At 48.9% G+C, this 26943-nt stretch overlaps 1 protein-coding gene across 4 annotated transcripts; it reads left to right on the top strand.

Moving 5' to 3' along the window:
- The first annotated feature begins 3564 nt into the window (after positions 1-3564).
- Positions 3565-14874, top strand: Klk13 (kallikrein related peptidase 13). Of its 4 annotated transcripts, none has more exons than XM_017801094.2 (6): positions 3565-3638; positions 4639-4729; positions 10476-10665; positions 10768-11036; positions 13347-13483; positions 13910-14874. In XM_017801094.2, the coding sequence occupies exons 2-6, from the start codon at positions 4678-4680 to the stop codon at positions 14090-14092; spliced, it is 831 nt and encodes a 276-aa protein (XP_017656583.1). In that variant the 5' UTR covers positions 3565-3638; positions 4639-4677; the 3' UTR covers positions 14093-14874. The 4 variants fall into 4 exon arrangements, with proteins under 4 accessions (XP_017656583.1, XP_008843401.1, XP_017656584.1 ...); XM_008845179.2 differs by lacking the exon at positions 3565-3638 and adding an exon at positions 4069-4201; XM_017801095.1 differs by lacking the exon at positions 3565-3638 and adding an exon at positions 4373-4412.
- The last annotated feature ends 12069 nt before the right edge of the window (positions 14875-26943 follow it).

Here is a 26943-nt window from a genome sequence, read left to right as displayed (position 1 = left end):
TTTTTGAGACAGGGTCTCCTGTAGCCCCAGCTGGCCTGGAACTCGCTATATACACCAAGCTGGCCTTGAACTCACAGAGATCCTCCTGCCTCTGCCTCTGCCTCCTGAGGGCTGGGATTAAAGACATGCGTCACCACACCTGGCATTTGAACTCAATAGTTTTAACACCAAGGATTCTTCAGGGCATTCCAGAGCCCCCAAGAGTCCACTATTTTCTGGGTGTTTAGCGTTTCTTTCTGTCTTCTCTGTGTCTGCCCTGTCTCACCCACTTTGGTTTTCTACGTCTATATGTACTGATCTCACCTGAACTCAGGCAGTCTATTTAAAACCCAGCTCTGATCCACCAGCAACGCTGACTCATCTTCATATTTGTAACTGCATTTTTTCCTTTAATAGTTTTTTAAATTGAACTTTTACAATTTCATAAACATATTTTGACAATATTTATATTTCCCTCCCCTGTCCATACCTCCCTTTATTGTCCATGTCCAATTTAATGTACTCTATGATACGTGTGTGTGTGTGTGTGTGTGTGTGTGTAAAAGGCCTATAGAGACTAATTTGTGTCCCCAAATGCCCTTTTGTGTGGGTCCATCCACTGGAGCCTGGTTAGCCTACTGAGAATCTCATCCTTGAAAGAGACTGTCTCTCTCTCTCCCAGCAGCCATTGGTTGCCAAAATTTCTTACCCACTTCCCCATGGCTATGCTGGGGTTTTGTCTGGCTTGAGCGTACATAGGACTTGTGCATGCTGTCACCGTGACTGTGAGCTCATTTGAGTAACTGCCCAGCTGTCTAGAAAACTCTGTTCCTTGTGGTCCTCCCCCACCTCTGGCTCTTATGATCTTTCTGCCTCCTCTTCTGCAATGGTCCCTAGTCTTGGGGGGCAGAGGTTTGAACTGAAATAGCTGCTGTCCTATTCAGGGATGGGAGCTCTGCTGCCTCTTGATCTCTGCGTGTTGGCCGGTTGTGGGTCTCTGCGTTAGTCACTCTGTCCCTTCTTCCTCTGTGTCTTTTCCAGTCTCTCGGTCGGTCCCTTCGTGTTTACACCAGGGCCTGGGTGTGGGGCAGACTTTCTTGCCCCAGCCAACACTTCCAACCAGAACTTCCAGTTCCTACTTCACAAAGAATCCCATTTTGAAGCCAAGCTGGGTGGGGCCTCCTCTGGAAACCCTAGGCCGCCTTCATCTCCAGTTCTGCATCGGTAACAAGCACACTGTGACCCACGGTCCATGCCAAGCTTTCTTCTAAACACCTCTATATCCTCATCCACTTAACTCTTCTCTATGAGGTAGGCGCTGTGAACAGTGCCACTTTGCAAACAGGGACACTGAGGCACAGAGCGACCACCTCACCTGAACTCGGACAATTTGTGTAAAGGACCCAAGCTCCGAATTCCTAGGAACACTGACTTTTCTTCTAATCGTTTCTTCCTCCTCCAGAATGGCTGTCCATAGGAGGAGAGACAGAGGTCTGTGAGATGAGAGAGCTGGATCTGGTTCAGTCCGCCTGTGAATGTCAACCATGGGCTCCTAGTTGCCTTGTTAATGAAGTGAGGGGGTGGATGGTACCCAGCCCTTTGGTGGGTCCGTGACCTCACATGAGTAGGCCAACCTGAGTCCCAGCCAATGATAACCTTGATCAACATTTGACCTGACACTCACCCCTCAGCAGATGCCAACACCAGCCACCCCCACTCCAGGTTCAAGCCCCTCCCAAGTGAGAAAGCTTTTCTGGAAGCATAGGCAGGGGCCACAGGAGGGCACAGGTACCCTACTTCCTACACAAGCTCTCACCTCACTTCACCTGGCACCCTCCCCCTGTCACCCCACCTGAACCTGGCTCTGCAAGAAAGGGATGAGCTGGGCACCCACTCCGAGCCCTGCCCCAGGGAGGTGGAGGAAGTCCAAGGTGGGGAGGGACACTGGCCTTTCAGTCACCTTAACAGGAACTCAAGGCTGAGACCCAGCCCCCACCAACTCCTACCCCAACATAGACACTCAGCTGGTGTCTGGTTCCCATCCCCGTATTCACCCATAACCCCAGCCATCTCCACATTCCTCCATCCCATCTCTTAACCCACCTCAACCCAACAGAACCCATTAGCACTAGTTCCCTGTTGCTCCTACCTACAACCCAACCCTCAAAGCCACAGGAACCCTAATGGCAATCCTCTTCAATTACCAAGTTAAACCAAACTTCTCTTTCCAGTGAAGTGTTCTAAAATAGACTCAACAGGTTCTTCAGTGGAAAACTGGATAGAGGAAAATCTGATCCTGTAAAATCTCTGCATCTGTTTTATGGTCTTTGACCTATTTCTTGACAACTTCGAGCAACAGGGGCTCTACCACTGAGCCACACCCCAGCCCCTCACTGGGGGACTCTAGGCAGGGGCTCTACTGCTGAGCCACACCCCAGCCCCTCACTGGGGGACTCTAGGCAGGGGCTCTACCACTGAGCCACACCCCAGCCCCTCACTGGGGTTTCTAGGCAGAGGTCCTACCTCTGAACCACACCCCCAGCTGTATTTTGGAACAGAGTCTTGTTAAATTGCATAGACTGGCTGTGAACTCACTCTATAGACCAGGCTGGCCTTAGACTTTCCATCCTCCTGCCTCAGGCTTCTTGGTAGCTAGCATGACAGAACTTGGCCACAGGCCATGGCCTCTTGCTGTTATTTTGTAACTTTAAACTGTGGATAGCTGATATTGATACAAAATAATCCTTGTGGAAAACCACAAGGATTCACAAAATGAATTCGCCAGCTTAAGTACAACTGCTAACACATCCCTGTGCTAATAAACCATTTTGTATCAATTTAGAAATTCACATTAGATTTATTCTTGCCTACAGGCTTCGGTTCTATCTAATTTTTTTTTCTTTGTTTTGTTTTTGTTTTTTAGTCCTCACTGGCTTTGAAGTCCTTATGTAGCAAAGGTTGCCCTTGAACTCCTGATCCTCCTGCCTCCACCTCTTGAGTTTTGGGATGACAGGTGTGCTCCACAGTTTTATGTAGTGCTGGGGATGGGACTCGGGGCTTTGCAGAAGAGCACTCTAATGAATGAGCCACTGGGGACATGGCTTAGCCCTGCACCATCTGAACTTTGATCCCTACATCCAAACCTTAACCGCCCCCCCCAAAGTCTGGACAGCACCAGTTTTCTCCTTGAACACTTATGCATCCACCCTGCTGTCTTAGTGACATCATGGCTTCTAACTCTCTTTCCAAACTTCACCTGATCCCCATCCTTGGCTTGTTTCCAAATTCTGACCCCACCTCTGTTCTTCTCAATCCCTAATCCTACCCCATCCAGCCCCTGGGATTAACTCACTGGGTGCCACCCAAGCCCAGTCCCAGAAGCCGCCTACACATTCCCAAATCACCACCCCTTCCTCCTTCCTCTTCCCCACCCCCATCCCATCCCCAGGAGCCCTCTCTCCACCCACACCAATGCACTCCCTCGCCCCATCCACTCTGGTCCCCAAAAGGCTGGTTAATCCAAAGTGCTTTCCCAGGCCCCCGTCTCTGCCCGGTGCAAATCCAAAGGGTACTCGATACTGTAGTGCAGTGTCTAGGGGAGGGGGTGATGCAGCACCAGCGCTCATCTTCTTGAATTTCAGAAGGAAAAAGGGCTGGAGGTGAGATTCTCACTCGGAAACTTGGCGGTGCTGGTTTGATGCCGTGATAAACTTGGGCCGCCGCTAGTAAAGGAACTGGGGTTGTGGGCCAGGCTGGGGTGACCTGCGTGGTTAAGGGGGGCGGTGGTCGAGATTCCAGAAGGTGCAGCAGTGGCGATGTGGGAGCTGACAAGACTATGCGGGGGGCGGGGGTGTTGGGGAAGAGGTTAGGAAATTGGATGGAAACCGGATGGAGTCTGGGAAGGAGGGTGGGCTTTTCCCTTTTCTGTGGTCTGGTCCTGTCACTCGAAAGTTCATAGTGGGTTCAACTCTGGCTTGGGCGGGGCCAGATGTGGGTCGCAGCTTGTCCTAGAAGCTCCGCCCCCAAGCAGAGGGCAGAGCCCAGGCTAAGGGGGTGCCTTGTCCACAGCCATCTGAGCCACTGGGGGTGGAGAGGGGGGAGCCAACACCGGGAAATGGTGAGCACGTTGGAGGAGGGAGTTCAGGGGTTAAAAGCCATGGGTCGGAGCTGAAGTTCTAGGCTGCAGGCGCCTGAAGTTCTCCACCGCGGGCCCCTCACTGAGGTAGGGTCGCTGAGTGGGTGGGGTGGGAGACAGAGGCCTGGGGAGGGGGCAGTGGAAAGGGACAGGGAGGCGGGGAAGGAGGAGGGATGGGAAGGGGGATGATGCAGGCTCAGCGCAGCTGAGTCAGCATGAGGCGCTGGTGCCGACAGAAACTTGCAAAGATGCGGAAAGAGTAGAAACTCGCGGGAGGAGACCCGGGGTCTGGGGCCAGGTGAATGAGGCCAGAGGATGCACTTCGGTGCGCTCCAGGGATGAAGTGGGGATGGGGGTTGCTGGAGCACCCCCCCCCCCCGCCCCGTCCCCTCTTACCCTGGATGCAGTTAGGGGAGGGGAAGATTCCAGACTCAGTGCTTTTAGAGTGCATAAGAGAGGAGCGGATTTCAGACCTGGGGTTCCAGGCCTGCTCTGCAAATCCCGACTCCAACTTCTCCATCCAGGCCCCTGGCCGCCCTGCTCCCCCTCATCCCCGAACTACCATGTGGGCCCTGGCGGCTGCCGTCGCTTGCCTGACCGTGGCCTTGTCCAGAGGTAAGCAAGCACGCACGCAGGTACCCGGGTGGCCGCCCCTGGCAGCAGAGGGGACAGGCCGTGGGGAGGGGGCGTGGGACCCGCACGCTCCGCCCCCCGCCCACTCGGGGCCAGGGAGGACAACCCAATAACTTCTTGCTTGTCCTTGTGTGCCTTGATTTCTCCACTACGGTCAGCCTAATGACCCCACTGCCTTCGCCTCTGACCCCATTCCCCCACCACCTCCCACCCTAGAGAAGATGTTCCAACTCAGACTGCTCCACACCTCCTTCTTAGCTCCTGCTGCTCTCCGACATTCAAAGAGTCATTGCCGCGCAGAAGGACCGGGGTTCAAGCGCTGACATGTGCTACTTTGAGCAAGATTTAGAGTCCTTGTGTCTAAAGTCGTTTTCTGGATTGTTGGGATAAGAAAAGAGGGTAATGCCCTGTGGGTTGTGAAAGTTGTGATTTTAAAAGTGTATGCGTGTGTATTGCCTGCATGTATGTAAGTGCACCCGTATCATGCAATGCCTGAAGAGTCAAGAACAGAGCGTCGGATCCCCTGGAACTGGAGTTACAGATGGTTGTTAGCCACCATGTGGGTGCTGGGAATCAAACCCAGGTCCTCTGCAAGAGCAGCCGGTGCTCCTAACCGCTGAGCCATTTCTCCAGCCCAGTAATTTTTTTAAAGTGGTTTTGTATGTGGTTTTTAAAGACAAGGTCTCATGTAGCCCAGGCTGGCCTCAAACTCAAGATGTAGTCAATGATGGCTTTGAACACTTGATCCTCCATCCTCCACCTCCCAAGTACCAGGATGACGGGTGTGGACCACCATGACTGTTTTTTATGGTCCTGGGGATGGAACCCAGAGCTTTGTGAAGCCTAGGCAAGCCCTCTGTCAACTGAGCCACATCCCCAGCCCCTTTGTCTGCCCTGCCAGGCCTACTTTCTAGAAATCCCATGTATCCTTCATTCACCCATCCATTCATTCCTTTCACTAGGAATGAACACCAGGCACTGTGTGAAGGTCTCTGTGCAGGCAGAGACACAGTCCCTGCCCCCGGCACCCACAGCCTAGCTGGGGATGTTGTGCAGACATGATTTAAATAAATACCCAAATAATTAGTTAATCATTAATTACCACTATGAGATGAGGTGGAGCTTACTGGCTGCTGGGACCTGTAATGGAGGCCTCCCAAGGGGAAGACCTCCCAAAGGGCTTTGCTCTGCCTTGGAGGAGAGTCCACAGCACCTGGCACCCAGCACCAGCCTCTGGCAGGGTGGTTGCTCTGTTCTCTGCCACTCCCAGGACTCAACACCCTGGTCCCTCCTGGTTCCTTGCCTAGGGCCAGGAGCCCCACATGCTGCGTCTTGTGGAGCCCAATGAGGTAGGTGTGCTGGAACCACTCCCAAGACTCAAGGACAGAAGGACCCTGCTCCAAAAGCTCTGCCACTCTGAGTCAGGATGGTAATCCAGGCTGTCCACCGTGTACTGCTCTGTCGTGCTCTGGGCTGGAGGGCCTGTGTAACTTCTGCCCTATTGGGCTTCTTAAAGTCTGCCCTTTCGTCTTATTCTGTTGTTCTGTTATTGCATGTTTATAGTGTGTGTGTGTGTGTGTGTGTGTGTGTGTGTGTGTGTGTGTGTGGTGTAGGTCAGAGACCAATTTGCAGGACTCAGTTCTCTCCTTCCACCATGTGGGTCCCCAGGTTTGAACTCAGGCCATCAGGCTCGTGGCAAGCACCTTTACCCACTGAACTATTTTGCTGGCCTTTTTTGTTTGTCTGTTTGGGACAGGGTCTCCCACAGCCCAGGCTGGTCTCAAACTCACTGTGTATCTGAGGATGACCTTGAACTCCTGATTGTCCTGCCTCCACCTCCTGAGTTCTGGGATCACAGGGGTGTGCCACCATGCCTGGGATTTTTGTTGTTGTTTGGGTTTTATTTTTTTTAATATTTTATTTATTATTTTTATTTTAGTGTATGAGTGTATTGCCTGCATGTGTGTAAGTGCACCCATGTTGTGCAATGCCTGTGGAGGTTAGAAGAGGATGTTGGATTTCCCTGGAACTAGAGTTACAGATGGTTAGTTGTTAGCTGCCATGTGGATACTGAGAACTGTAGCCAGGTCTTCTGCAAGAACAGTCAGTGCTCTTAATCACTGAACCATTTCTCCAGCCCCTGTCTTTTAGTTTTTGGGTTTTGTTTTGTTTTGTTTTGTTTCAGACAGGATCTCACTATATAGCTCTGGCTGTCCTGGAACTCACTATGTAGACCGGACTGGCCTCAAACTCACAGAAATCTGCCTGCCTCCTGAGTTCTGGGATTAAAGCCGTGTGTTACCATGCCTAGCTTGGTTTTGCTCCTAACTGAAACAAAAGCAAAATTTAAAAAAATGTTTATGGACCATTAGCAGTACAGCTTAGGGGCAGAGTGCCTGCCTGGCATGAATGAGGCCTTAGGATCAATCTCCAGGACTGCAAACCATTACATCCTTATCCTGAATTTTGCAGCCTACTTGGCTATACATAGAAGGGTAAAAATACAAATCTTGTGTAATGAAAACCAAACAACTGATTATTGACTGGATTACCTCAAGTTGAGGATACATGTTTTCTTCATCTCTCTATATCTCTCTGTCTCTCTTCACTCCTCCCCACCACAGCGATTAATCTCAGGGCCTCATGAATGTGAAGCAGGTGCTTTACCATTAACCTACACCCCCAGGCCTCTTTTTACCTTTTATATCAGAACAGCCTCACTAAGTTGCCAAGAGTGGCCTTGAACTTGCGATCCTCCTGGGTTTGCCTCCCCGAGGAGATGGATACCAGGCCTTTGCCACCGTTAATTGATGATTTTCGGCCTCTCTCAAATAACTATTACAGATAGTTGAGCATCATAAACCTCAGGTGCCTGGAGAAGGTTTTTACCTCTTCTATTTCTAACGGGGAGCTCCGTGATACAGAGCTTAAATCCAAGCAGCTTATTCATGAGCCTTTTACACTTGGCATATTCTGAGTTGAAAGAGAACTGGACCTTGACTCAGCTTCTGAATTATTTATTTATTTATTTATTTATTTATTTATTTATTTATTTATTTATTTATTATTTGTTTGAGACAGGGTCTCACTGTGTAGCCCTGGCTGGCCTGGAACTCACTGTGTAGATCAGGCTGGCCTCAAACTCATGGAGCTCTGCCTGGTTCTGTCTCCTGAGTACTGGAATTAAAGGCAGGTGCCACCATACCTGGCTATTTATTTATTTATTTTGAGGGTTTTATTTTTTTGACACAAGGTCTCACTAGCACAGACTGGCCTGGAACTTGCTATGTAGACCAGGCTGGCCTCAATCTCAGAGCTCCACCTGCCTCTGCCTCCCAAGTGCTGGGATTAAAAGCATGTACCACCATGCCTGGCTTGTTTGATTTTTTTGAGGCAGTCTCATGCAGCCCAGGCTGGCCTTAAGTTTGCTGCACAGCCAAGGATGACCTTGAATTTCTAGTCCTCTTGTCTCCACCTCCTAATTTCATGTCCTTTCATATCCTTCCTAAGCCCTCTGTCCCTCTGTGGTTCCTATCTCTAACTCTTAGAACCGTGGGAGCAGTGACGAGGCACGTGGATAGGAAATTGGTCCAGGGGACAAGAGGAATCCCATCGTAGCAAAGAATTAGTGAGATGTTTCTTCAGTGCTTGCTCTGATGCAGGCTAGACATTCAAAGGTGGCACCTCGCTGAATCCCACACCTGCAGGAGGAGCTGGTACAGCCATCCACCCACATCCACAGCTCCCTATCCAAGGATTCAACAATGATTCGGAGGAAACAGAAAAGCAGTCTTGTCAGTATTGAGCATGTATGGGCTGTTTTTTTCCCTTGGCACCATTCCCTGAACAATACAATATAACTGTTTATATAGCATTTGGATTTTATTAGATATTGTAAGTCATCCGGATGATTTAATGAGGTGGGAGGATGAGCAGAGGTTACATGTAAACACTGTGCTGACTTTGTCTAAGGGGCTCCTACGTGCCTGAATTTTGGTACCTGTGGGGTCCAGCTTTCCACAGATATGGAGAAAGGACTGTGCTCTTCCTATTTGACAGCTGGGGAAGCTGAGGCTGGTAATCTGTAAGAGATTTCATGGTAAGAAAGCAGCCCAATCGGGACTGGAGTCCGTTCCACTGTCCACGGCTACGTCTCCATGCCATATGCTGTACTGAGTCTGAGGGATGGGGCTTGAACAGAGTGGTTAAGATGACAGCTGTCAGTCAGGGTGAAGGGAAGCAGGGAGGAAGAGAGAGAAGAGAGAGAGGGTGAAGGAGGGAAGGAGAAGAGAGGAGAGAGGGAGGGAGGGAAAGGAAGAGAGAAAGGAAAATGGGGGCAGAGAGAAAAGGAGAGAGGGGAAGGGGTAAGAGGGAGGAGAGAGAGAGAGAGAGAGAGAGAGAGAGAGAGAGAGAGAGAGAGAGAGCCTCGGAAAGCCTAGCTGCAGATGTGACAGTTGAACTGAACTTAATGACTTTGCCGTCTCCCCAGCCCCAATGGATTTTATTATAAGGGAGGTTAAGACTTGGCACAACATGGTCTAATATTCCTTATTTGAAGACTCCTTAGGCTACATTGGGAAGACTGGATTGCAAAAACACAAAGCGCTTTGGATGCTGGTGGATCATTCAAGCAGAACTTGGTCCAAAATGATGGCAGGGAGTTGGTTAATGGATATTTGGGAGACAAAATCGATAGACTTTGTTTCGAGTGACAAAGGGAAGATGTGTAGGGGAGATGATTCCCAGGTCTGGGCTGAGCACCAGGGTGGGAAAGACTGGAAGAAACAGTTAGTTGAGAAAAATCAACTTGGAGATACAGACTTAAAGATGTATAAGGCGTTCAGGTTGATAATGTTCAATCTTCCAGCTGAAGAGTTCAGGGCTGGAGATGTGAATTTGGGAGTAGTCACCTGTGGGTAGTGTGTAGATCTGGAGAAACAACCAGTAAATGTGTGTTGAAGGGATGGATGGGTGATGAATGGATGACGGATGGATGATGAATGGGTAGATGGATGGATGGTGGATAGATGATGGATGGATGGTGGATAGATGGATGGGTGGATGGATGGGTGGTGGATGAATAGATGGTTGGATGGATGGGTAGATGATGAATGGATAGGTGATGGATGGGTAGGTGATGGATAGATAGATGGGTGGATGGATGGTAGATGATGGATGGATGGATGGATGGATGATAGGAGATGGTTGGATGGGTGATGAATGGATAGATGGGTGGATGGATGGGTGGGTAGATGAGTGGATGATGGATGGATAGATGGGTGGATGGATGAATACATGGGTAGGTGGATAGAAGGATGAGTGGATGGGCAAATGGATGAATACATAGATGAATAAGTGGATGGATGGATCTCTGCATGGATTGAGAGGTGGGTGGATGGATACATGGGTAGGTGGATAGAGGACTAATGCATGGATAGATGGGTGGATGGATAGATGGATGATTGGGTAGATGAATGAATACATAGATTGATAGGTGGGTGGATGGATAGGTAGATTGGTGGGTGAGTGAATGGATGGATGATGTATAGGTCGATGGGGTGTGAATGGAACAGTCAGTTCCTGGTGAGCTAGAACAATCATCTGACCCTTTCTCCAAGCCCAGAACTGCAGCTCTTCCCCTCTCCCCCTCTCTCTCTATTTTCCCTTCTCCCTCCCCCGCCCTCCCTCCTCAGTCTCAATCATTTTCTTAGTTTCCCTTCTCCACCAGGCATCTCCCAGGACTATCCCAAGATTCTCAATGGGACCAATGGGACCCATGGATTTCTCCCAGGCGGCTACACCTGTGTGCCTCACTCTCAGCCCTGGCAGGCAGCCCTACTGGTGCAGGGGCGGCTCCTCTGTGGGGGTGTCCTGGTCGACCCAAAGTGGATACTCACAGCTGCGCACTGCAGAAAAGAGTATGTGGGGTGGCGAGTGTGGGGTAGGGAAGAGACGGGCTGAGGTGGGGACAGACACGGGCTCATCCTCTCTCTCCTAACCACCCCTTCCTGCACCCACAGAGGGTACAGGGTTCACCTGGGCAAGCATGCCCTGGGGCGCCTGGAGAGCGGCGAGCAGGTGAGGGAGGTCGTCCACTCTATTCCCCACCCTGAATACCAGGTCAGCCCCACTCACCTGAACCATGACCATGACATCATGCTCCTGGAGTTGGAGTCCCCGGTCCAGCTCAACAGCCACGTTCGCACCCTGCCCCTCTCCCAGGATGACTGCCTGCCCCCTGGCACCTGCTGTCGGGTGTCTGGCTGGGGCACCACCACCAGCCCCCAGGGTAGGTGCCTACACTCAGTGGTGACTGGGGAAACTGAGGTGGGAATGGATGGGGGAAGTCAGGAGAGGATTCCATGTACACTTGATTTTTGTTTATTTATTTTGCATGTGTGGCTGGAGTCAGGCCATGGGACTGGAGTGGAGATCAGAGGACAAATTGCATCAGGCCATCCTTTCTCCACCTTTGTGGTCCAGGGATCAAATTCAGGTTGTCAGTCCTCGGGGCAAGCACTTTTACCCTCTGAGCCATCTCCACAGTCCTAGGGCCCTTTATAAAACTATAAGTATGGGGGTTGGAGAGATGGCTAAGTGGTTAGAGCACTGGCTGTTCTTGCAGAGGACCCAGGTTCAGTTCCCAGCACCCACGTGGCTGTTCACAACCATCCATAACTCCAGTTTCAAGGGATCCGATGGCCTCTTCTGACTTCTTCAGGCATCACATGCAGGGATGAACTTACATACATGCATGCAAAACACTCATATACATAAAATTAAAATGAAAAGGAAATAAAAATAAAAATAGAGATATAAGAATACATAATGGAGGGATGTGTCTATATTAATCTTGCAAATTTATGAATACATAAAACACAAGTCTATCATCTAATATAAATGTTTGTTTTTATTTTTATTTTGAGACAGTGTCTCACTGTGGGGCTCTGGCTGGCCTGGAACTCACTATGTAGACCAGGCTGGCCTCGAACTCAGACATCCACCTGCCTCTGCCTCCCAAATGCTGGGATTAAAGGAGGGCACTGCCACACCCGGCCTTAAGATATGTATATTATTTTAAATTATATGTGTGTGTGGGTTTGTGCATGTGTGTGCAGTGAAGAACGGGACATTGAATCCCATGGAGGTGGAGTTACAGGCAGATGTGAGCTGCCAGACACAAGGACTCGGGTCCTCAGCAAGAGCAGAAAAAGTTCATAAATGCTTAGCCATCTCTCCAGCCCCTAGTATATATTACTTTCATTAAACTTATTTATTTGTACATGTTTGTGTTGGGGGTGGAGGGAGTGTGCCACTGGACATGTGTGGAGGTCAGAAGTCAGCCTGCAGGAGTCCGTTCTTCACAATCATTGTATATTTATTGTAACAAGTGCATTTACTATTTATGTATCTGTAACTTACAAAATGCATTCATATTTTAATGGACATATCATACTAAGTGCATTCTTTAGGTATGTTTTACACCCATGACTATATCAGAGTAATGTAACACAGCAAGATGTCTCCAGTTTCCCCCACTCTCCCAATCTCCTTTTGTTTTACATTTTCCTGTGTGTGTATATGTTTTCATGTGTGTGGGTGCATTATGTGGCACACATGTACACGCATGCTTGCATGTTTGGGTGTGTATGTGGCATACATGTGTGTGAATGTTTGCACGTGTGGGTACACATATGTGGCATGCGTGTGTGCTTGCATGCGTGTGGGTGCATACATGTGTGTGCCTGCTTCCATATGTGGATACAGGTGTGGGGTATACATGTGCATGCATGTGTGTGACATGTGTGTGCGTGTTTCATGAGTGTGGGTGCATGTATGTGGTATACATGCATGTGTGAATGCTTGTGTGAGCATGGGTGTGTGAATGTGGCATACATGTGTGTATGTGTGTTTGCATGTGTGGGTGCCTGTATGTGCTGTTGCATGTGTGTATGTGTGCCTGCATGCTTGCATGTGTGTATTTGTATCCACATGTGTGGGGTGCATGCATGTGGTTACATGTGTGTATGCATGCTTTCATAAGTGTGGGTGCATGTATGTGTAGTTGTGCATACATGTGGAGGCTCAAGGTTATGTCTGGAATCATCCTCCACCTCAAGCATTGAGGCAAGGTGCCTCAATCAAACCCAGAGCTCACTGATACGGCTAGTCTTCCTTGCCAGCTGGCTCTGGGAATCCCTTCTTCCACCTTCCAAGCCTTGAATTGCGCATGGCAGCAGACCCTCCTGGCGTGTCCACACACTTGCTTGGCAAGGGCTTCACCTTCTGAACCGTCTCCCCAACCTCACCCTCCAGGCCTCTGTCTGTTCCCATCCCTGGCTCCCCCTGCTCCGGCCCTCCCATCACCCCCTCCTCTCCTCCCACCTCCCCTGGTCCGGCCCTCCCTCCTCTCCTCCCACCTTCCCCGCTCCGACCCTCCCATCACCCCCTCCTCTCCTCCCACCTCCCATGACTATGCATCTCTCGGCCTCCTCACCTCTTTCAGCTCACCTCCCCGATCTTTCTCATTCCATCTCAAGTTGCAAGCTGCTCTCTTTAACGTCCAGAACAAGCCTCAGACCATCTCTCTCCTTCCCAGTGAATTACCCCAAAACTCTGCAGTGCGCCAACATTGAACTGCGCTCAGATGAGGAGTGCCGCCAGGTGTACCCTGGGAAGATCACTGCCAACATGCTCTGCGCTGGAACCAAGGAGGGTGGGAAGGACTCCTGCGAGGTGAGACACTGCCCAGACTCTCCATCTCCCTATCCCTGGCTCTCCATCTCTCCATCTCTTTGCCTCTCCAGCTTCCTAACTCTCCATGTCCAAGACTGTTCATCTCCTTGGCTCTCCATCTCTGTATCTCTCTGACTTTCCATCTCTCCACCACCATCTCTCCATCCCTGACTCCCCATCTCCCCATGTCTGGCTCTCCCTAACTCTCCATGTCAAAGACTGTTCATCTCTCTGACTCTCCCATCTCCTTAACTCTCCATCCCTCTGACTTACCCCCATCTCTTCATCTTCCTGAATCTCCACCTCTCCATCTCTCTCTCTCTCCATCTCTCTGACTTTCCATCTGTCTCTGCCCACCCTTCACCATTTCCTATCTCTGCCTTCTGTTCCGCCTCCTCAAGAGCCCCTTTCTATCCCCCAACCCAGGGTGACTCTGGAGGCCCGCTGGTCTGCAACCACAAGCTCTACGGCATCATCTCATGGGGCGATTTCCCATGTGGACAGCCAAACCGACCTGGCGTCTACACCAGAGTCTCAAAGTACCTCCGTTGGATCCGAGAGACCATCAGAAACACCTCGGAGCAGAGATGGACAAAGGGCACACCATAAGAGCTGGGTTCATCCATCTGCCCCCCACTAGACCCCCCACAGTGTTCTCCTCCCTTCTCTGTCCCCTCCACCCCCAGTGACCCTTAGAACCAGCCCGTATTCACTCTCCTAAATGCCTGACCCATACTGGCAGCAGTATCCTGTTTCAACCACTGACCATGTGGCTGCCTTGAGTGTTCCAACCCAGACAACACTCCGTTCCCCAGCTACAGCATCACTTGGATTGACATGGGCACAGCCCAACCGTGCCCACCTCAGTCCCTTCCTGAGCCCATCCCAGTAACATTCTGTGAATGGAGCATCACTGACAGAATCCTGGAACCCTCCAAATATTTGCCCCTGCCAACACTCTGTATTTTATATTCAAGAAGGTTCTAGACTCCCATGCCATATCCTGTGCACTCCAGGGTGATTAGTCACGGTTCCTCCAGACCCTCGGCACAGCTCATTTTCACATTGTGCTCAGTCTCCCAGACACCCTGACCCAACCTGCACCCCTTATTCTACCATGCCAGTCCCTGTCCACACTGCGCCTCTGCTCCTCTCTCCGTTCGCTTCCTCGCTGTAGACCCACAGCTCGTTGGTCCTTACAGTCACCGGATTCCGTTTCCCAAAGGGCTTCCGTATCTTACCACCCCCCATCCTGTTTTGTATCATCTCCCTTTATTTTCCCCATGGACACCCTTATGTGATACCCCATGTCTTCATTTACACCATTTCTATGCCCCCTTCTCCCATCCGCTAACGCTAGCTCTGCTTAGAACAAGTCATGAAGCACAGCGTCTCCTGCTTCCTTTTTTGTTTTGTTTATTTTGTTTTGTTTGAGACATGGTCGTGTTTGCCAGCCAGGATTGACCTGGAAGTGGCCATCCTCCTGCCTCACTGTGCAGAGTGCTAGGATGACCCCCACGCTTAAGTGTCTGCTCTCTTGCCTTTAAAATGGGCTCATAACTTATCTTCAAGGCGCAGTGACAAAGTGACAAAGACTCACCACCGTTACTGTACAGCTCCTTGTAAAATATCTCCTTCAAATCTGAAGCTTCCAGATATGTATCTGGTGCTGACCACTTGCATGCACTCTCCGGGGTTGCTTGTAAATACAAATTCGTTTAATAAATATCAGTACCTTTCATGGGTAGGCACTGTTTTAGACACAGGTAATAAGCAGTGAATTGGACAGAAGTTCACGCTGAACCGTGTGGGTGTGTAGGTGCCACACACCCACTGTTGGAGCATTTGGGAGGTGGAGGCAGAAAGATCAGGAGTTCAGGGTCATCCTTGGCTACACAGTGAGTTTGAGGCCAGCCTGGGCCATGTGAGACACTAGCTCAGAAACATCAGAAGAGGCCAGGTGCAGTAGCACACATCTTTAATCCCAGAACTTGGGTGGTAGAGGCAGGTGGATCTTTTCAAGTTCAAGGCCAGCCTGGTCTAACTAGGGAGTTCCAGGCTAGCCAGGGCTGTGCAGTGAGATCCCAACTCTAAAAAACCAAATGAGCAAAAACAGAAAAGAAAAAAAGTCCATGCTGAATCGGAGTGGGTTGGAGAGGGCACAGCGTGGGAGGAACAGTGGAGTCTGAGGCAGTCCTGGTGGCCTAAGCCACAGGAAGGCTGGGCTGCTTTGTAAACTGGGGCGAGCTCCAAGGTTGAGGGGCATGTCTGTTGTCCCAGCACGTGGGAGACTGAGGCAAGAGGATGAGTTCCAAGCCAGCCTGAGCTAAGCCCTGCTTTAAAATAACAATTGTAGTGGCCAGTGAGATGGCTCAGTGGGTCAAGGCGCTTGCTGCCAAGCCTGACCACCTGCATTTGATCCCCGTCCCACATGCTGGAAGGAGAGAAGTGACTCCTGCAAGTTGTCCTCTGACCTCCACATGGATGCCATGGTACGTGGATTGGCGACACATACATACACACATACAGACACTCACAGGCAGACAATGATAACAATGTTAAGGTGAGTTTTGGAAGTCTCTAGAAGTGTGTGTGTGTGTGTGTGTGTGTGTGTGTGTGTGTGTGTGTGTATGTCTGTGTGGCTGGGTATGTATATGAGTGTGTGTATATGTGTGTTTATGTGTCTCTATGTGTGTTTCTCTGTATGTGTGCCAAGCTTTGGCTTTGAACAGTGTGTCAGACCCCCAGCTGAGCAGTAACTCTGGGTAGCTTCAGGCTGCAGTGATCTGAGTGATCATAAGGACATGGACAGAGTTTGCACTCAGGGATTATGGGAAGGCTGTTTCAAATGGGGTAATGTGAGGACTTCCTGGAGGAGGTGATGTGTGGTTAAATATCAGAAGGATGAAAGGAGCTTTTTTTTTTAAGATTCACTTTCTTTTCAGTTATATGTATGCATGTGTCTGTGTGTAGGTGTGTGCACATAGGGGTTTCAGATCCCCTGGAAGTGGAGTTGCAGGCAGTTGTGAACTGCCTGTTGTGGGTGCTGAGAACTGAACCCAGGTTCTCTGCAAGAGCCGTGTCCTAGTTCTGTTTCTATTGCTGTGATAAACATGTCAGCCAAGATCAACTTGGGGAGGAAAAGGTTTGTTTAGCTCACACTTCCAAGGCACAGTCCATCTTTGAGGGACTGTCAGGCAAGAGGTCAAGGCAGGAGCCTGGAGGCCTGAACTAAAGCAGAGACCATGGAGGAGGCCTGGCTTGCTCCCCTTGACATGCTCAGCTACCCCTCTTACATAGCCCAGGCTCATGTGCCCAGGGATGGCACCGCCGACAGTGGGCTGGGCCCGCCTACATCAGTTAGCAATCAAGAATGCCCCACAGACATGGCCACAAGCCAGTCTGACGGAAGTAGTTCCTCAACATGAGGAATCTTTTTGTACAAGTCCTAGAGTTCATCTGTTCCACGACCAAGAGAAGACCTGAGAGCAGTGATGTGGGGACAGAGGGAACGTGGGAGATCGTGTATGTATTTTTCTTTTCTTTTTGTGAAATCTGCTATCACCATGTAGTCCAGGCCAGTCTTGAAATCAATTTTCAGCCATCCTCCTTCCTCGGCCTCCCAAGTGCTGGGATTCCAAGCGTGCATCCACGGCACCTGGCTTCTGTTTTGAGTTTTGTCATTGTCTCTGTTTGAGACAGTCTCCCCATAGCCCCAGTTGGCCTGGAACTTGTTATTTAGACCAAGCTGGCCTCCATCACAGGAGAGCCTGCCTCTTTCTCCTGGGTGCTGGGATTAAAGGCACCACCATGCCCGAGTTTGCTACATTTCAAGGTTCTTTAATATTTTATTTATTATTTTTATTTTATGTGTATCAGTATGTTGCCTGCATGTATGTAAGTGTACCCATGTTGTGCAATGCCCGTGGAGGTCAGAAATAGCTGAGGTGTTGGATCTTCTGGAACTGGAGTTACAGATGGTCGTTAGCCACCATATGGGTTCTGAGAACCGAACCTTGGTCCTCTGCAAGAGCAGCCAGTGCTCTTTTCTTAAAAATATTATTATTTTTTTATGTATATGAGTATGTTGCCTGCATGTATGTAAGTGCACCTGTGTCGTGCAATGCCCGTGGAAGTGAGAAGAGGGCATAGGATCCCCTGGAACTGGAGTTATGGACAGTTGTTAGCTGCCATGTGGGTGCTGGGAATTGAACCCAGGTCCTCTGCCAGAGCAGCCAGTGCTCTTAACCACTGAGCCATCTCTCCAGCCACATTATTTCAGGTTTTGTACGTGAATCCTAGTTCAAAGATCCTGAAACCCTGTTATCTCCCACCTGACTATGGCAGTATTGATAGTTTTCCATAAAGCATTTGATCTCAACACTTAGGAGGCAGAGGCAGGCAGATCTCCATGAGTTCAAGGCCAGCATGGTCTACATAGTGAGTTCAAGGCCAGCTGGTGCTACAGGGGCTGGAGAGATGGCTCAGCATTTCAGAGCACTGGCTGCTCTTGCAGAAGACCCAGGTTTGGTTCCCAGCACCCTATGGCGACTAGCAACTATCAGTAACTCCAGTTCCAGGGAATCCAACACCTTCTTCTGGCCTCTGCCAGCTCTGCACAACACAGGTGCACTTACAAACATACAGACAGTACACTCATACACATAAGATAAAAATAATAAATAGAATATTTTAAAAAGCTGGCGTGGACACAAAGGCAAAGTGGTAAAGAGCTTAGTGGAAGGGAATGGGGACTGGGGATACAGCTCCATGGCAGAGTGCCTGTCTAGCATATGCAAGGCCCTGAAATAAATAAATAAATAAATAAATAAATAAATAAACAAATAAATAAATAAATGCAGATTGCTCTTGTAGAGGACCCGAGTTCAATTCCCAGCACTCACTTTGCATTCACAAGACAGACATCTGAAAGTCTCTGGCTTTAGGTGGCTTTGATGGCTGTTGAATTTCTAGGATCCGAGCCTCTCAAACTAAACACAGCAGAGCTAAGAGAGACACCGTCATGCTCAGATGCATCCCAATATTCCCCTGCCAATGGTGGCATTATTATTTGCTGAACAGATGGGTACACGAAGTGGGAAAGGGTGGTCCAGCAGAATAACGCCATCAAAAGACAAGACTCTGACTGGGATGCCTTGAATGTCACATAAAAACATAGAACCAGAAAGCAGGTCGGCAGTTGCCCTAGGACCAGGGTAAGGAGGGGCGTTTTGCAAAAGGGACTCAAGACTGTTTAAGGACTGTGGTCAGGGGAGGGAGGGACTATCGTAAGTTGTGATAGGGAGGTGATCTGATGCCCAAGATTGATCAGAGTGAGCACTAGAGGTGGGTGAATTTTCGTTTATGTAAATAAGAACTTATAATAAATAACAATAAAAGCTATATACCATCATACTACTGATATAAATTTAAAAATATGTACGCTTTGGAACACTGCTCAATTTGTAAATACAGACCTTCATTTAAAAACCTACAACCATGGGCTGGGGAGATGGCTCAGCAGTTAAGAGCACTGGCTGCTTTTGCAGAGGACCTGGATTCACTTCCCAACACTCATGTGGTGGCTCACAACTGTTGGTAACTACAGTTTCAGGGTATCCAATGCCCTCACTTGACCTTTTAGGGCATTGCATGAACATGGTACACTTACATACATGTAGGCAAAACACTCATGCCCATAAAATAAAAATAAATTTTAAAACTTTGGGAAAAAAAAAAAAAACCTTCAACTGGAGCTCAGCAGTTAAGAGCACTGGCTGCTCTTACAGAGGACTAGGTTTGATTCCCAGCACACACATGATGACATGCCATGTAATTCTAACTCCAGGGGCTCTGACTCCCTCTTCTGGCCTCTATGGGCACACACACTCATGTGCACATACCCACACACAGACACACATAAATAAAATAAAACATAAATATGTTTTCAAAGACCTACAACTTTGCTAATAGTCCACATGAAATTCATCCCAATTAATTTTAAAAAATTGCACAGAATCCAGACAAAACTGCAATGTACTAAGCATCCTGACTTAGCCTAGACTTTGGAGCTGTAACTTGTCATGTAGTACCTGCAGAAGCCAGAAGATGGTGTGGGGTCCTCTGTAACTGGAGTTACAGATGGTTGTGAGTTGCCATATGGGTGCTGGGAACCAAACCCAGGTCCTCTGTAAGACCAGCCAGTGCTGTTAACTTTGGAGTCATCTCTCCAGTCCCTAATTAATTTTTATTTTTTGAGACAAGGTCTCATGTAGCCCAGGCTGGCCTCAAACTTTCTATGTAGTCCAAGATGATCTTGAATTCCTGCCTTCACCTACAGAGTGCTGGGGTGACAGGCTTATCCCATCATACCTGACTTATGCAGTGCTGGGAATAGACTTTTGTGTGTGGTATGCAGGAATGCTACCAACTGAGCCACATCTTCCAGCCCATATCTTAATGAAAACAACAGTAGTAATAGATGTAATAGCTAAAGGTCCACAGTAATAAAGATAGTAACAAAGATTACTAAAAACAATACCGGAGACACACTAATAAAGTTAATTGCAAAAGACTTGTAACAATAAAGACACTATCGGGAAACAATGTAAATACAGAAAACAAGAGTCTTATGCTGATCACTAAGGAAAACAGCCACCAGCTAACTCAGCCCTCTCCACCTGAATGAATATTTGCTGTACACATTTTTTGTTATTGTTTTGAGATAGAATCTCCATTATTAGTTTTCCCAGGCTGGTCTCCAATACCTGGGCTCCGGTGACTCGACCTGCCTCAGCCTCTGGGGTGACTGGGACTTGCAGGTGCATACTGCCACACCTGGCTGCAGATATTTTAACATTTAAAATAATAATAAGAAGAATTTCTGAGGGTTGCTGGGAGGATTAGCTTGGAAGCGCTTTGCACAGAGCGCCTGTTTAATGAGTGGAAGCTGTCATCTTTGTTATTGTGGTGGTTGCTCTTAGGATTTATTTGCTATAATGCCAACATGTCCAACCTTCCAGTGCTAGAGCCAGAGGCTGTGAGTGACAGCTGGGAATTTGCGTGAGTAGGAGGCAGCCGCCCAAATCCTTCCCATAGAACAGAAAATAACAAACATACTTGATTTGGAGGTTCTGACGCCCAGCAGCACCTTGAATCAGGAACGCCGACCAGGTGGCTGGCTTCCTGCGCCCACCTCCCTCTCCTGGGAGTCCACAGCCACCCACCTGCCTCTTCTTGTTTTGACTCAGAGAAGTTTTGATAACAATAGGATTCTGTGCAGCAAAAGAATCTGGGGGGAGAGAGAGAGACAGGAAGAGGACATGGAAGGACTTCCTCCTCCAAGAAGGGCATTGTCAGAGGGTGACCACCGTGTCCTGGCAGGCTCCCAGCTCCGTATGGCGTGGGAAACTCTTCTAGATCTTTCTCCCAAGGATGGAACATCATGTTCCCATTATATGGAAGTATAGAATTAGACTAAAGAAGGTTCACCTCTGGGGCTGGAGAGATGGCTCAGAGGTTAAGAGCACTGGCTGCTCTTGCAGAAGACCCAGGTTCAAATTCCAGCACCCACATGGCGGCTAACATCCTTCCATAATTCCAGTTGTAGGGGATCTGATGCCCTCTTTTGCCCTCTGAGGGCTTTGCACAACCTGGGTGCACTTACATACATACATGTAGACAAAATACTCATACACATAAAATAAAAGTAAATTTAAAATTTTTTCAAAAAGAAGGTTCACCTCTGATTTCATTCCATGCATGTTGATGGGGACACTGGTAGCTCTTCCAGCAGCCCCAGGTTCAGTTCCTAGCACCCACCACCTCACAACCGCCTGTAACTCCAGCTCTAAGGGAACCAACAGTCTTCAGGCACCTGCCCTCTTGTGCATGGAAGCACACATACACAAAGCTAAAAATAAATCTTTTAGAAAGTCCATGTCTCCATTTTAAGAGATCACAAGATAAAGTGAGAGAAACAAACAGCTTGTAGGAGATTCCAGGAGGCCAAGAGAGAGTGTTAACATAGTTGAGGGGTCAGAGCCTGTGCCCTGGGAGCTTTAACAAAGTAGCTTTGACCACCTGCCCTCAAAACAAGCAAGTAATGGTGAAGAAGAAGAGTCGGAAGAGGAGGAGGAAGGGGAAGGGGTGGGTGAAGTGGAGGAAGAGGAAGGGGGGAGGGGAGGGAGAAGAAGAGGAGGAGGAGGAAGAAGAAGAGGAGGGGGAGGGGAGGGGAGGGGGGAGGAGGAGATTTATTCAATGTGGTCACATAGGGAAGAGGAACAAAGTGGTCCAGTGACCTCCCCCCACCTCCCCGCCAGACCATCATCAGGGTCCTGCTGTGAGATTTAGGTTTAAATAGCAGGCAAAAGGTCTGCACAGCTGAACAGTCCTGGCCAAGGTGTGGTGCCCCCACCCCTGTCATCCTCTCTGTTGTAGTCTCTCCTGCAAGGTCGTCTCACAAATTGTCAGAACTGTGTGCAATCTTTGGCTAGAGATCACCAGCCCCAGGCCAAGGAGAGACCCTGACTTAAAGAAACAAGGTGGATGGCCCCTAAAGAATGACTTGTATATGCACATGCATGCATGCACACCCCCACACACAAGTGCACCTGTACACACATACAAGTGCACCTGTACACACACACATGCAATTAAACTTGGGGAAAAAAAAGCTGTCTGAGAAAGTTCCCCGACTGGCTCCTGGTTTCAGCTTATTCCCTTTCAGGTTTACTGTCTCAATAGTCTGATAGCCACAGGGAGGGGACAAGCACCCTTTTTTAATCTCTTCATTCCCACCAGGATGGTCACTAAGTTCTCAGAGGGGTGGTGGAGCTGTCTGTCAGCTGTCGGGATGGATGCCCATCAGAGCTGGTTGAAGTAGGGAAGCCAGCAATCAATGCCACACACTCAAGTCTCCCACCTTCATGGGCTGCAGAGAGCAGGGCCATCTCCGGGCCTGCTGCCTCCTGGATGATGCTCTGAGCTGCTTCTCGTTACCTTTGCTGGGCCCTTACGGAGGCTCTGGCAAAGACATAACCAACCCAAGTCAGAAGTTGTAGGACTGAGGGGCTGGAGGGATGCTCCACAGTTAAGAGCACTGGGTGTTCTTGCAGAGGACCTGGGGTCAGTTCCCAGCACCCACATGGGGGCTAACAACTGCCTGTAACTCCAGTTCCAGGAGATCTGACACCCTCTTCTGACCTATGTGTGCACTGCACAATGGATGCCCTTACATACATGCAGGCAACATACTCTACACATAAAATAAATAAAATAGTAAAAAAGAAAAAACTCCTAGGATTGGGACTCTGCTTGTGGTAGCCCTGGGCTGTGTGTATCTGTATAGACGTCTTTGTTTAGTTTGATTTTTATTTGAGTCCGGGTCTTGCTTTATAGCCCAGGCTGGCCTCAAACCCTCCCTCTTCCTGCCTCAGTCTCCAAGTGTTGGGATTACAGGTGTGTACCACCATACTTAGCTTTGCTCATGCTTTTGTGTGTGTGGGTGTGTATGGTGACGTGTGTGTGTGTATGTGTGTGTGTGTGTGTGTGTGTGTGTGTGTGCATGTGGAGGTCAGAGGACTACCTCAGGGGTCAACAACCTTGGTTTTTTTGTTGTTGTGGTGGTTTGTTTTTGGAGACAATATTTCACTGTGTAGTCCTAGCTATCCTTGAACTTGCCTTGTACAGCAGGTGGGCCTTGAACTCACAGAGATCAGTCTGTATCTGCCTCCCAAGTGCTGTAACTTCCACCTTGGTTTTGTAAAAAATCATTTTAATTACTGCATTGCTCAAGTGTAGTGGTCAGAGACCAAGTCACAGAAGTCAGTCCTCTAGACTGGAGAGATGGCTCGATGGTTAAGAGCACTTCCTGCTGTACCAGAGAACCTGAGCTCAATTCTCAACACCCACATCAAGTGCCTCACAATGGCCTGTAACACCATGTAACTTCACCCATACCCCTGTAAGTGACCCCAATAAAGCTCACTGGTTCTCCAAGCTGGATGTTGGTGGAACCATTACTTTGGTGTGTAATGAATTCTCTATCTGAGGTTAGTAGACTTGAGTGTGTATCTCCCCAACAAGAGGCTCACACAACATGCCCACTGCTGTGGAAGGAGAGTCACCATGTCACACTCTGAGAGCAAACTCCTTAGAGCAGATGGCTCACTGGGACCTGAAAATATCACTGCTACTTCAATCGCAGCAAAGATTCCCACAGCACCACATGTCCAGGGTCTTCCTGGGGAATTCCAGGCAGGGGTTCTACCACTGAGCCACACCCCAGCCCCTCACTGGGGGACTCTAGGCAGGGGCTCCACCGCTGAGCCACACCCCAGCTCTGCCAGTAGGACTGAGCCCCAGCACCCTCCAACTCAATATAGCCACTACAGCCATGGAAAGGAAGAACAGTCATGGTGATACTGACTTGGGGTTCACTAGAGGATGAGCCACTTACCCCAAAGTATATCCAGTCACCAAACACTTTAAAAATAAATTACAAGCCGGGCATGGTGGCCCACGCCTTTAATCCCAGCACTCGGGAGGCAGGCGGATCTCTGGGAGTTCAAGGCCAGCCTGGTCTCCATAGGGAATCCAGGCCAGCTGGGGCTAGAGGGAGACCCTGTCTCAAAAAGACCAAAAAAAAAAAAAAATTAAGGAGGCGACAGCCTGAGAATGCCAGATCTGGCCTCCACCTGGTATAGGGACTAAGAGATCAGCAGACGAGAGGGCCTGAATCTGGCCTTCTCCTGGTGTAAATGGAATCCCACTGAAATGGGCCAACAGCCCATTATAAGAGGAAGATCACAATAAGAGGAAGATCATCCCACACCTACCATTCCCTCCAAGGCTCAGGGACTTTTGCGAAAGAGGTTGGCAGAAAGAATATGAGCCAGAGGAAGAGTGTTAACTGGAAGTGTTCTCTGACCACTATGCTGGCAAGCTATAGTCACACTTCCTTCAGTTGTCTCTCCTACCCAGTGGACCTTAGCTGCATGTGGGGGAGGGGCTAAGGACATATAAGCCCAGAACGCCAGGAGGAACCTCTCTCACCATTTTGTGCTGCTGTTGGGAAGTCACAGGATCTATATTTGAGTGTGGACTTTCCAGAGCAGCCATACACCACACACATAAATATATGCAAAAATGCTTCTAAGGAGAGTTTTAAAGAGCTAATGGAAACCTTCATTATTCCACCAAAGTTTACCCCATGTTGGCAAATCCTTTGGTCTTTGGTCACTTATTCCTTGTACCCCCTTAAACTTCTTTGCCTATATATTTTTTATGTAACCTGCTTCAAGTTATTTCTGGAAAAATGCGTTAAAAATTGCCTCTCATTGGAATAAAAATTAATAAATTACAATACTTTTCAATGACTTTTTTTAATTAGAGAGGAGGAAAAAGTTCAAGAACTCTGTGATACAACATCGTTTCCTGAAGTGTGCATTGTGTACTTGGGAATAACTGTTAGTAAAGTTTAAGGTTTCTCATCACCAAACTATGATAACTATGTAAGGTAGTGTGCTTGCCGAGTGGCTGGATTTAGCCAGCCCATAGTGCATAGAGATTTCTTTGTGTTTTGTTTGTTTTGTTTTGAACTGGAAATGGAATTCAGAGCCTCATGCAAGCTGTTTAAATACTCAACAGTGAGCCACACCCCAGGCCCTCGCTGGGGGATTCTAGGTAGGGGCTCTACCACTGAGCCACACCCCAGCCCCTCACTGGGGATCCTAGGCAGAAGCTCTATCACTGAGCCACCCCTCCAGCCTCATTCATCCTGCATTTACCTTGTCTCATGATCGCATTTCAGGCCATGACAGGTGGTTGACTTGGTGCGTGGTCTGTGGAAGGGCATTTGAGACATATACCAGACTGTGCAAAAGGGAGATCAAACCATCCAGTGCTGGAAAATTTTCTCATAGGGATCTTACCTGTGTTTTACTTTTCTACAACAAATCTAAATAAGAAATTGAGGGTTGACAAACAGCTCCAGAGTTAAAATCACTACAGTCCCCTCACCCTGAGCTAGTCATAGCTGACTAATGAGCTGCCTGGAGATGGACTCAGACATTGAACAGTCAGGGCTGGATATCAGTGAGAGATGATGTCTCAAAAAATAAGGGGATGGGCTGGAGAGATGGCTCAGTGATTAAGAGCAGTGGCTGCTCTTCCAGAGGACCCAAGTTCAGTTCTTAGTACCCACATGGTAGCTCACAGGGGATCCAACACCCTCTTTTGGCCTCTGTGAGTACTACATGCATGTGGTGCACTACATACATACATACATACATACATACATGTAGGCAAAACACTCATACACATAAAAATAAAGAACTAAGGAGCTGGAGAGATGATTCAGTGGTTAGAGCACTGGCTGCTCTTGCAGGGGACTCAGGTTTGATTCCTAGCACCCCCGTGGAGGCTAACAGCCATCTATAACTCCAGTTCAAGGGGATCCGACAGTCTCTTCTTACCTCCACAGGTATCGCATGACATGAGGGGCACTTCTGTTCATGCAGGCAGAGCATTGATACACATAAAATAAAAATGAATTTAAAACCCAAAACATCATAAAGAAATAAAAAATTAAAAATAATAAGGTGGAGAGTGATTGAGAAAGACACCCAAGGGTGCGCACACATAAATATATGTGTTTCTGGATGCACACACACACGCACACACAACACTCATTTGTTCACCCACAGACTCCTCATACTTCCCAGAACCTGGACCACGGAGGATGACGACAGTCCCCTGTGGCCTTCTGATGCAGGGGACTGTCCTTGGACTCACGCCATAAGGAAGTACTTCCTTGTCCCACGGCTCACTTTCCAGGAAACAAGAGCCTTGACTGCTACACCCAGTTGCACATTCTGCCTGAGTTCTAGCAGCAGCGTTTCTCCTCAGCATGACTCTGAGCCCTTCCTAACACAGGACAGGCCCAACCGGGAGCCGTCCATTCACCCTCTGGTCCCTGCAGACACCAACATGAGAGGAGGAGGAGGAGGGGAGGAAGAGGAAGAGGGATGGAAGGAGGAGGGGGAGGAGGGGGAGAAAGATGAAGAAGAGGAGGAGGGGGGAGAACTGGGGGAAGCCTCCTTTCTTGGATCCCTTGGTGTTTTAGTTACTTTTCCTATTGCTCGGACCAAATACCCTGAAGAAAAACAAGGTAGGCTGGAGAGATGGCTCAGTGGTGAAGAGCACTGGCTGCTCCTGCAGAGAACGGGTTCCAATCCCAGCACCCACATGGCGGCTAACAGCTGTCAGTAACTCCAGGTCCAGGGGATCCGACCGCCTCTTCTGTCCTCTGTGGGCATCACACGACGTGTGCATTTATAGATATGCAGATAAAACACTCCAACACATAAAATAAAATAAAAAATGTGAAAAGCCACGTAAAGAAGGGTTTATTTGGGCTCACAGCTCAAAGATGCAGTGCCAAGGCAAGACAGCAGGAT

The sequence above is a fragment of the Nannospalax galili genome, unplaced genomic scaffold (assembly GCF_000622305.1).
Source record: "Nannospalax galili isolate Female #2095 unplaced genomic scaffold, S.galili_v1.0 scaffold960, whole genome shotgun sequence".
NCBI lineage: Eukaryota > Metazoa > Chordata > Mammalia > Rodentia > Spalacidae > Nannospalax > Nannospalax galili.
The sequence above is the reverse complement of the archived record's forward strand: the minus strand, read 5'-3'. Positions and strand labels throughout refer to the sequence as shown.